Below are 9,830 nucleotides of genomic sequence, written 5' to 3'. Positions count from 1 at the left end.
TTCATACCACTTGTGTTCTCTTGCCCAGGTGTATCTCCTGGTCCATCTTCTTTGTAAGACTCTGAGCTCCCAGAGGGCAAGGGCTGTAACTTGTCCACCTTGGTATAACATGGGCCTAGCATGTGAACAGTTACATATGTGTGGCATGAATGAATGATCATCAGGGGGTAATGGCATAGGATGGGAGAATTCATTCCACACAGTCTCACTCTTTTGGGCAAGACCTTCCCTCCCTGACAGGACCACACACGTGGGTGTAGGACCCAGGGCCTGAGGTACAATGAGAAACACCCTGTGAGGATTCAGGGAGGTCAGAGGAGGCAAGGCTTGGCCAGCATCTGAGCCTGAGATAAGAGAGGTAAGAGGGCTTGGCCTTACCCTCAGGCAGGAAAGCCTCCATGAGCAGGTAAGTTTTGGAGTAAGGACAAGAATGGGTAAAAGGACTGGTGGAATGAGGAAAGAAAAGCTGTGTGGCATTGGCAAGTGTATTAGTCAGGGTTTTCCAGAGAAACAGAACCAATAGGATACACACACGCGCGCGCACACACACACCGGGGGTGCCATAAAAACGTATACACATTTTAAGAGATGTTATTTATGCTCAGGCAGGAGTTCGCCGTAATCAGAAGTGTATGGACACTGATGGTAATCACTTGGAGCACCTCTTGTAATTGCAGAAGTCAAACGTGACCTGTATTCATCTTTTGTTATTGGTATAGATTGAGTATTACAATTAATACAATTTTTCCTTTCTTAAAATGTGTATACAGTTTTCTGGCAACCTCTGTGTGTGTGTGTGTGTGTGTGTGTGTGTGTGTGTGTGTGTGTATGGAGAGGGAGAGAGAGAGAGAGAGATTATGACTTACTATGAGGAATTGTCTCATGTGAGTATGGGAGCTGACAAGGCACAAGATTTGCAGCCAGACCACTGAAGACCCAGGATAGCTGATGGTATAGTTCCACATGCCAACAGCCTATTTCAGTTCAAATCTGAAGGCAGGAAAAAAAACAACATCCTAACTTGAAAGCAGTCAGGTAGGAGTTCTTACTCGTGGGTGGGTCATCCCTTTTATTCTATTCAGGATGATTCTCCTTAGAGAGGGCAATCTGCTTTACTCAGTCTACTGGATACAGATCTTAATCTCATCCAGAAAAACCCTCACAGACACACCCAGAATAATGTTTGACCAAATGTCTGGAGATTCTGTGGCCCAGTAAAGTTGACACATAAAATTAGCTATCAAAGTAAGTCACTACATATTTTTCAGCCTCAGTTTCATTATGTGTAAATTGCGGGGGGGGGGGGGTATTGTATTTACCTTCAAAGGTAGTTGTAAAAATCAACACAATAGTGCATATGAAGTGCTGGCATGGTGCCTAGTAAGGCTCAATGATTGGTAGTGAGATGATGATGGTGTCTGGATGGTGGCAGCAAAGGGCTCTGGGACAGAGTGTGTCAGGGTATGGTAGAGAGAGGTCAGACACTCTTCTTACTCACTGCAAGTCTCTGGGAGTTAGGCTCTGGTTCCCCACCCCTGAAGTTCTAACCTCCTAGGGTCCCCCTTGTTTGGCCTCTCACGGACCCTCTTAATGTTTTATCCTGATTCCCTCCAGGTTAAGCCCAGGCTCCAGAAGAGGTTGCTGGTCTGTAAGGCAGGCAGCTTTCACCTTCCCCAGGCTCTGGAGTTACTCTGAGGCTGCCTGAGGAGAGGTATCCATACCTGGGACAGAGACAGACCAGAGACCAAGGCTGCACAAAGGCAGAACTATAGGGAGGAAGGAAGGGGATAGGGAACAGATGGGGTGGGGAGGTCAGCCAAAAGAGGAGGTTGGGTTGGGGGGGGGTTGGAAGAACTGGGTGGGAGAGAGGAAATCTAAAGGGTGGGTAGGAGACAGTGGTATGTTAGAGCCATTGGTACTCGTAGTCTAGAGCCAACTGTACCTCTGATGATCAAAATGTAATCCTTCATTGATTCTGGAGTCTTCATTCAGTGGTGTCCTGCAGCTTGAAATTGGCCATTGCAGAAAATGGGCAAATACTGCTAATCAAGGCATTGCCCCACAGAGAGCAGGTGTTGAGGGTGGTGTATTGGGGTGTAGTCGTGCCCAGGAGGGTCAGAGTGGTGAAATTAGAAAGAGAACTTCTATAGTATGGTAAGGAATCCTGCATTTGAACTCCAGGCTCTGCCATTTACCAAGTGACCTTGGGCAAGTTACTTAACCTCTCCTAGCATCAATTTCTTTATCATAAGATTACATTAATTAACATATAAAACTTACAATAATGCCCTTTCTATGCCATTTAATAAATGCTACGTATTATTATTTTGGGAAAGAGTGTATGTAGGAAAATGAGCATCTTACTTCCCAAGTAAACAACTCAAGAGTGTCTCCTGTTGGTGTTGGGGGTGTGCCAGGTTCTGTGGGCATTAAGAGAGCAACTGACAAATCCCCCATCTGCCCGGGCTTACAGTCTCCATGGAGTGCCAACATGCTCCCAGGAAGTTACCCAGCAGTAAAAATGCACTCGTATTCGTATACCACTTTACAGTTCACAAAGGTTTTTCATATGAAATCTCTCTGTGATCCTCACAACAGCTCTCTGTGTGAAAGGAGGAAATCAGAAAGGATGAGTGATGTCAAGAGGCACACACAGAGGCCTTACAAGAACTGTCACCAGATTGGTCAAGGGACAGCACCAAGTTGTGCTTCTGTATGAAGATAACAGAATAAGGTTGAGTCCCTTTCTACAGCATCTTTGTGGGGCCAGGGATCCTGTCTATTATGCATTGAACAAATTAAAGTATTGCCATCCACTCAGCGTCTTGCAGTACAATGGCCCGGGCTCATCTCCAGGGCACTTCTCCGCGGGTCATGCCCCCTGTCTTGCGGGATCGGTGCCCCTTCTAGGGCCCTGAGCCGGGAGTGTGGGACTCCGCCCTAGGGGCTGGCTCGCCGCGCAGGATTGCTTTCAGCCTCGGGAGGCAGCACAGAGCTCATCGGCCTCTCCTTCCCTCTCGTCTCTATGGCGGAAGTGAGTTGTTCCAGCCGAAGCACAACAACATTCTCGGTGGTGGAAGTGAATGGACTCGTCCAAATGAGGGGGACACTTCTCACCATCAAATTTTAAAATCCGAGAGATAATCAAGAACAAGGTAGAACACAAATTACAGAGAAGTCGATGGCTATGTTTGTCTGCTCACGTGGATGTAAAATGGTCTGGACAGCTGCGCTGGCGGCCAGGCTCGGCCAGCTGTGCTCGCCCTCGCCCGTGGTCGCTGGGGCAGGTGGAGCCGTCCGGCTCTCAGGGGCGGGTACGGCTTCCGGGGCCGGCACCGCGTCCTGCCGTGGTGGTCTGGTTCCGCGGGCAGCGTGTCTGCGTGGTCGGGGGTCCCGGACGCGGGCTCAGGGAGGTAGGGGGACGTTCTAACTGCCTGGTCCCTTCTTGTGGGCGAGCGCGGGCGCTCTCTGAACTGGCGGGAGGGAGGGCGCCCCTCGAACTTCCGAGCCCGGCCAGGTGGGGCGTGGGGCGCGACCCTGAGACCTCTGCGGAGTCAACTTCTCCTCTGGTCCCCGAACTGTGGAGGTTCTCGGAGAGAGGCTGTGGGAAACACGGGACCCGGGATGGACGTCTTTCCTGCATGCCTCCTGAATGTCATGATGCTGAGCTGAATGCTTTCTGTTTTTGCTTTTAGCCCCTCTCTTGAGCTCGAGCGCCGCGCGGAAGTTGTGGAGGACCTGCAGAGATCGCACTTGGACGCGAGGAGGAGGAAGGAGATGATCGGAGCCTGAGTGACCCGCTTCAGCCTCTACGCGTAAGGTGGGTGGCGTGGGCTCCAGCCTGGTTCTGAGAGGGCATCTGTCAGTCTCTGCCCCTGTGCTCTGCAGACCTGGGCCTTGGGGGCACCAGAGGCACGAGACTTCCCAGACCCAGCTCTGGAGAACTCCCTGCTCGTCGGAGGTGGGGGTGAGGGTGAGGGGACAGACATGCTCATCCCAGACCAGAGCTGGCTGCTGTGGGAAGGAGCCTGGAGTTGGTCAGTACTGATTTCCTGGAAGTGTGGAGCCTAGAATAGCGCTGAGAATGAGGGAAGGGCCTGGCCTTGGGGCAGAAGTGAAGAGATGGAACACTGGTTGGAAAGTTTGTGGGGGACACCAGAGGGGGGAATTGTGGAAGAAAGAGGAGCTGGAGCAGAGCTGGAAGTCTCTAGATGGGAAACTGCTTCGTGGAGTTAAACTCGAGGGAAGAAATGAGCAAGAGAGCCCTGCTCATCCTTAATCTAAGAGCACAGGTGAAACCCATCCAGCAACCCTCGGAAGGACCTGGAATTCCTGGGTCAGGATGAATTGAGCAGTAATTGTATTAGGTTACAGGTACTGAGTTTCTGGTGATGAATAGGATACAATCCCTGTCATTAAGGAACTGTGTGCCTAGTGAGAGATAAGACAGGTTAACAGCTATGAAGAAATGACTGCTAGCTCAGGTGGCCCCGGGCTGGTCGCCTAGTGAGAGGCAGAGGCAGCTTGATTTCTGACGTATGCCCTGTGTGTTCAGTGGTGAGCACCACTGTTTAAGGGGAATAGAGACAAACGGAAATAAACAGAAGACAGCTGTAAGGATGCCATGGGATTTTGTTTACCTGTGGAATCTAAATTACAAAATAAACAAAACAACAAAAAAGAAATGCTGTCAGGACACTGAGGGGATAAGGTATGTTGAGCTGATAGGTTTATGGTGGAGCTCCTTCTACAGCTGGAGACTTACCTGTGGAAGGGGTGAGGGGGTAATGGAACAGATGCCTCTAAACATCTGAAAGGCTTGTTTTTGCAAAGGGTGATATTTATTGTGTGGCGCCTGGAACCAAAACTAAGACTAGTGGTTTGGAGCACTACGAGACAGATGCCTTCAGTAGTAGGAATAACTGAACAGAGCTGTCTAAAGATGGAATGGTCTGCCACGAGAGACAGTGAATTCCCCGTCAGGGGAGGTTTATAAGCTGAACACTCCCAGTCAAGAAACTTGATGGTTCTCTCTCTTTCTGGGCTCATGTTCAGTTACTTAATAAATTCTTGTTCTCAAGTCTGTTCTTTTCTTCCCACTCTCTCCACCAGTGCAGTTGTGTAACCTTGTATCATCTCTCAGCAATAACAATATAATAATTACAGTAGCTAATGCTGTTTACTACTTGCCTGGTACTGCTTTAAATGCGTTAGAGATGCTAAGTTCTCCAGACAACACTTTCAAGGTAGCTATTGTTAATGTCCCCTTTTTATAGATTGGGGTAACCAAGGCACATAGGAGTTAAGCACCTTGCCCAAGAACACACAGTGAGCAATTGTCAGAGCTGGAGTTCCAAATCATATCTGGCTTTAATGTCACTGTTCTTAACCACTGTTCTGTTTTACATGTGTTATTTTATTTAACCCTCACAACAATTCAAATTTTCAGATAAGAAACCAGACTCAGAGAGGTTGTGTGATTTGCTTAATGTCACAGAGCAAGATATGGAAGAGCTAGTATTCAAACTCAGAACTGCTGGACGTAACCCCCACAGTCTGCATTTCACTCCCCCCACATCCATTGAGCCGCCTCTGTAACTGCTACTATTGTAGTGGCCTCTAACTGGACTCCTTGCCCAGCTTTTCGGCCTTAAATTGGCAAGTTTTTACCCCAGAGTCTGTGGTTGGCCCTGGAAATGTGTGAGATTTGGGGTGTATTGCATGGTCAGACAAGTTTTAAAGCCTAATCGTCTTAACTTTCATTGACTTCTCAGAGCAGTTTGTGACCCCAAACTAGTGAAGAGCCATTCTTTGCCCATCAGCCAGAGTTAACTTTCAGATGCACAGATTTGTTCTTGGCACAGTGGTGCACTGACTCTTTACTGCCCCCAGGACAGAGTCCAAATGCCTTAACCTGGTCATTCAAGGTCCTGGGAAATCAGACTCCGATCTTCCATTTCTTACTGCTACCTTCTAGTCTCGCCAGTGTGGTAATGTTTATCTGCCTGTCTCAGCTCCATCCTGGCAGCTTCTCCAGGGCAGGAGCCATGCTTGTCTTTGAATGGCCAGTGCCTGACAGCTGTTGCACAGTGAACATGTGCTCTGAACAGCCCTGAATACCACAATGGAATTCAAGCCTTGGCGGGTTGTTTGGCCTGGTACCTTTGAAGCTCTCCCCCTTACTAATCCCAAAAGTCTAAGATTTCTGATAGTATGTGCTGCCGAAATGCAGAGGAGGGCTATGGAGGCGGGGACTGGGCTGGGCCTGGAAGGAAGTGAGCAGGTAACACGCGGATCATTGAGAAGGTGTCAGCATTCTGACCTGGCTCTTGCAGGCAGCCCTGGGGTGGGGTGAAGCTCCCGTCTTGTCCTGTCCCCCACCCCTGTGTGGGCCGCTGACGGCAGGATGAACTGCCGCTCCGAGGTGCTGGAGGTGTCGGTGGAGGGGCGGCAGGTGGAGGAGGCCATGCTGGCCGTGCTGCACACGGTGCTTCTACACCGAAGCACAGGCAAGTTCCATTACAAGAAGGAGGGCACCTACTCCATTGGCACCGTGGGCACCCAGGACGTTGACTGCGACTTCATCGACTTCACCTACGTGCGCGTCTCCTCGGAGGAGCTGGACCGTGCGCTGCGCAAGGTGGTTGGAGAATTCAAGGTAGGGGTGGCACGCGCACCGCGGATAGCCCTCCACCCCAGCTCCCTGTTGGACCATCTTACCTTTCCTGGGTGTGTGCGTGGGCTTCTCTCAGGTTCTAAGGAACAGGCATGTTCAGAGCCCTCTGGGAGTGTGGTTTTTTGGGGGGTTGGTGGAGCAGAGGGGGCTCGTATAAATGCCAAGGAAGAAGGAGAGGAGGAAGGCCTCAGCCCTGGCAGTTGGGTCCCCTGGGGCGATCACTGCCCTGTGCTCTTCACTTGCTCTGATTCCACAGCGCTGTCTACTGACACCTTTCTGCTTCCGCTTCCATGTTTGCTTTCGCCCGTCTGGGCCTTTGCCACACAAAACTCCTGAGGGAGGGTTGCTGGGCTCAGGTGGTTGCCATCCAGCTGGAGCATCCCTTTGGGCAGTGTGGCTCGTGTTTGTGTGTGCCTGGGCAGGCCTGGAGAAAGGTAGAAGGGACACCCAGATGGCTAATGTTGGTAACCTCAGAAGGCGGGAACAGGGGGTGTGATTTTCAGTTTTGTCTTTATTCAGGGTTGCAGTTTTTCACTATTTCAACAAGTGGGTATTTTAAAATTTGAAAGTAACAAGGGGAATTTTTTAAAGGTACCATCTCAGGTCAGAGGAGGAGGGTTTTCCTGTCGGACTTCCATTCCACAAGTGTTTGGAGAGTCCCTGCGCTGTGTCGGGCACCGTGTGGACCCTCTCCCAGGCCACAGCTTTCTCCTCCCCTGTTCCTCTGAGCCCAGAAAGGGCAAGTTCGTAAGAGGTTCCTGTCCCCCTTCCCGGGAGGCAGTGGTACTCAGCATAGTGGTTAAGAACATGGACTCTGGAGCCAGGCTGCCACTCCTCTGGGCCTCAGTTTCCCTGTATATAAAATTGGAATGAGAACCATACCTACCTCAAAGGTGTGTGCACTCTGAGGAGGAAATGAGTCAAAGATGTCAAGTGCTTGGCACAGCCTTGCACACAGGAAGCATTAGAGCAGCATTAGCCGTTATTACTATCGGCCAATGGCGTGACCTTGGTTTGTCCATGAAGGACAGACTTATTCCCTGATGAGTGGTTCAGGACTTCAGGGAAGCATTCTTACCCTCTGGGTTCGCTCTGCCTAACTCAAATGGAAAGGAGCTTCAGGGTCGCGGCTGCCCTAGGAGGAGGAATGTGGGGCCACCACATGCCATGGGGGTGAGGGGAGGCATAGGCAGAATTATTGGGTCAGGTAGTTCCATTTGCTGCTCAGAGGAGAAGCAGCCAGGTCTGGTTTTTCCTTCCCCTCCCTTCCCCCTTTTGTTCCTTGACTTCTTTCTAATCAAAAACCCAGGGATCACTGGGCTTTATAGTCCCCCCCCCCTTTTCTTTAGAGACGATATGAGTTTAGGTTGTCATTGAGTGAATGAAGTAGAAGGATTGTGCTTACTTGGCAGTGAGGAAGGCAGTAGGGTTTACCTGGGGAGAAGGAGGTGTTGGAGAACGTTTTGAAGGATGGGGACCCTCGCACCCAACCAGCCAAACCCAGGAAAGGGTGGGGTTGTGGAAGGAGAAGGAAGGCACTTCATGTAAAGGTGAAAAGCAAGGATTTTGCAGTCAGACAATCTGGATTCAAACCTTGGAGCAGCCAGTCACTGGCCTGTGACTTTTGGCAAGATAACTTGACTCTGAGCCTCATTTTGCCTCAATAAATTAGAGGTAATACTACTGCCTCCCAGAGTTGTTGAGAGGAATGAGTAGGATTGTGTGTGTAGTGTGCCTGGCCCAGAATAAGTACTTAAAAAACATCAATTCTGAGCAAAGCTGGAGGAGTTGGGCGAGGAGACACATTTTGTTGTTTTGCTTGAACCACTCAATTTTAGGCAGGCGATTTGCTGTGTCACATCACCCAAATCCTTTTACCCTCTCTGGGTCTCATTCCGTGCCCTCCCTGAAGGATTAATAGAGTGAGGAGAGTGTAGTTTCCTGGGGCGTAGGAAGCAGGCGCTCATGGGGTGAGCACGCCTGTCGTGGCCTGCTCAGCTGTTCTGCCTTCTTTCCCAGGATGCACTGCGCACCTCTGGTGGCGATGGCCTGGGGCAGATGTCCTTGGAGTTCTACCAGAAGAAGAAGTCTCGCTGGCCTTTCTCAGATGAGTGCATCCCTTGGGAAGTGTGGACGGTCAAGGTGCATGTGGTCGCGCTGGCCACGGAGCAGGAGCGGCAGATCTGCCGGGAGAAGGTGGGTGAGAAGCTCTGTGAGAAGATCATCAACATCGTGGAGGTGATGAACCGGCACGAGTACCTGCCCAAGATGCCCACGCAGTCAGAGGTGGACAACGTGTTTGACACCGGCCTGCGGGACGTGCAGCCCTACCTCTACAAGATCTCCTTCCAAATCACTGACGCCCTGGGCACCTCGGTCACCACCACCATGCGCAGGCTCATCAAAGACACACTGGCCCTGTAGGCCTTCCTGGGGCCTCGGGCGTCCTCGATGGCTCGCAGACCGTGGCCTCCAGGGGTTGCACTGTGAGGCCCTTGGGGCTCTGGAACCTGCTCCAGGTCCTTGGTGAGACTCGGAAGGGCCATCCCCTGGCTTCCTCGATTTGTGGTTGCCAGGCTGGTCAACCTCATAATCGTCACTGACGGTCAAGTCCGGCCTACACGATGTCACCACACCCATGGTGGGGTCCCCCTTCTCCACTGTCCAGAAGCGCCATCGCTAGGATGGGGAATAAAGTTAAGAATGTGACTTTGGGTTGAGCCATCTCTCCCTTGCCTTGTGTCCTGCCCTGACACATGACACTTTCTGACAGACCTGTGAGGACACAGGTGTGCATTGAGGGCATTATTCCAAAGTGAGGGGAGTGGGTGGATGGGATTAAAGATAGAGTAAAGCTGACCGATACTGAACTACGTAGGACGTTCATGTAAGCTGGTGTTATCCACCCAGGTGTGACCATGAATCTGTGTCCCTTGAATGAGGACACAGATCAGGATCTGTTGCTTTTCGATGTGGCCGCGCTGTCTGTCCTCTCTTCCTAAGGAAGCTGTAACATCCCTGGCCTCTATATCATGTGGTCTTGCTTTATGATGGCCCCGAAAAATATTTTTGTCTTCATAGAGCACACACAGGTCCCCGTGTGCACCAGAAAGCTCATTTGATTTGGGGTTTCTCTCTGGAGAGAGATGGGCCA

General features: G+C 50.9%; 1 protein-coding gene across 2 annotated transcripts; it reads left to right on the top strand.

Moving 5' to 3' along the window:
• The first annotated feature begins 3,298 nt into the window (after window positions 1-3,298).
• ATG101 (autophagy related 101) lies at window positions 3,299-9,385 on the top strand. Of its 2 annotated transcripts, none has more exons than XM_074325657.1 (4): window positions 3,299-3,413; window positions 3,696-3,820; window positions 6,340-6,658; window positions 8,696-9,385. In XM_074325657.1, the coding sequence occupies exons 3-4, from the start codon at window positions 6,407-6,409 to the stop codon at window positions 9,098-9,100; spliced, it is 657 nt and encodes a 218-aa protein (XP_074181758.1). In that variant the 5' UTR covers window positions 3,299-3,413; window positions 3,696-3,820; window positions 6,340-6,406; the 3' UTR covers window positions 9,101-9,385. The 2 variants fall into 2 exon arrangements, with proteins under 2 accessions (XP_074181758.1, XP_074181757.1); XM_074325656.1 differs by having other exon boundaries at window positions 6,336-6,658.
• Window positions 9,386-9,830: the final 445 nt, after the last annotated feature.

The sequence above is a fragment of the Rhinolophus sinicus genome, linkage group LG02 (genome assembly GCF_036562045.2).
Source record: "Rhinolophus sinicus isolate RSC01 linkage group LG02, ASM3656204v1, whole genome shotgun sequence".
NCBI classification, from domain to species: domain Eukaryota; kingdom Metazoa; phylum Chordata; class Mammalia; order Chiroptera; family Rhinolophidae; genus Rhinolophus; species Rhinolophus sinicus.
This window is presented reverse-complemented; position numbering and strand designations above follow the sequence as displayed.

What these genes read in the sequence shown, in the direction of transcription:
- ATG101 (XM_074325657.1), top strand. Translation starts at nt 6,407, where the DNA reads ATGAACTGCCGCTCCGAGGTGCTGGAGGTGTCGGTGGAGGGGCGGCAG. An exon ending in AGGTGGTTGGAGAATTCAAG is followed by an intron (nt 6,659 to 8,695) that starts GTAGGGGTGGCA and finishes CTTCTTTCCCAG; the next exon opens with GATGCACTGCGCACCTCTGG.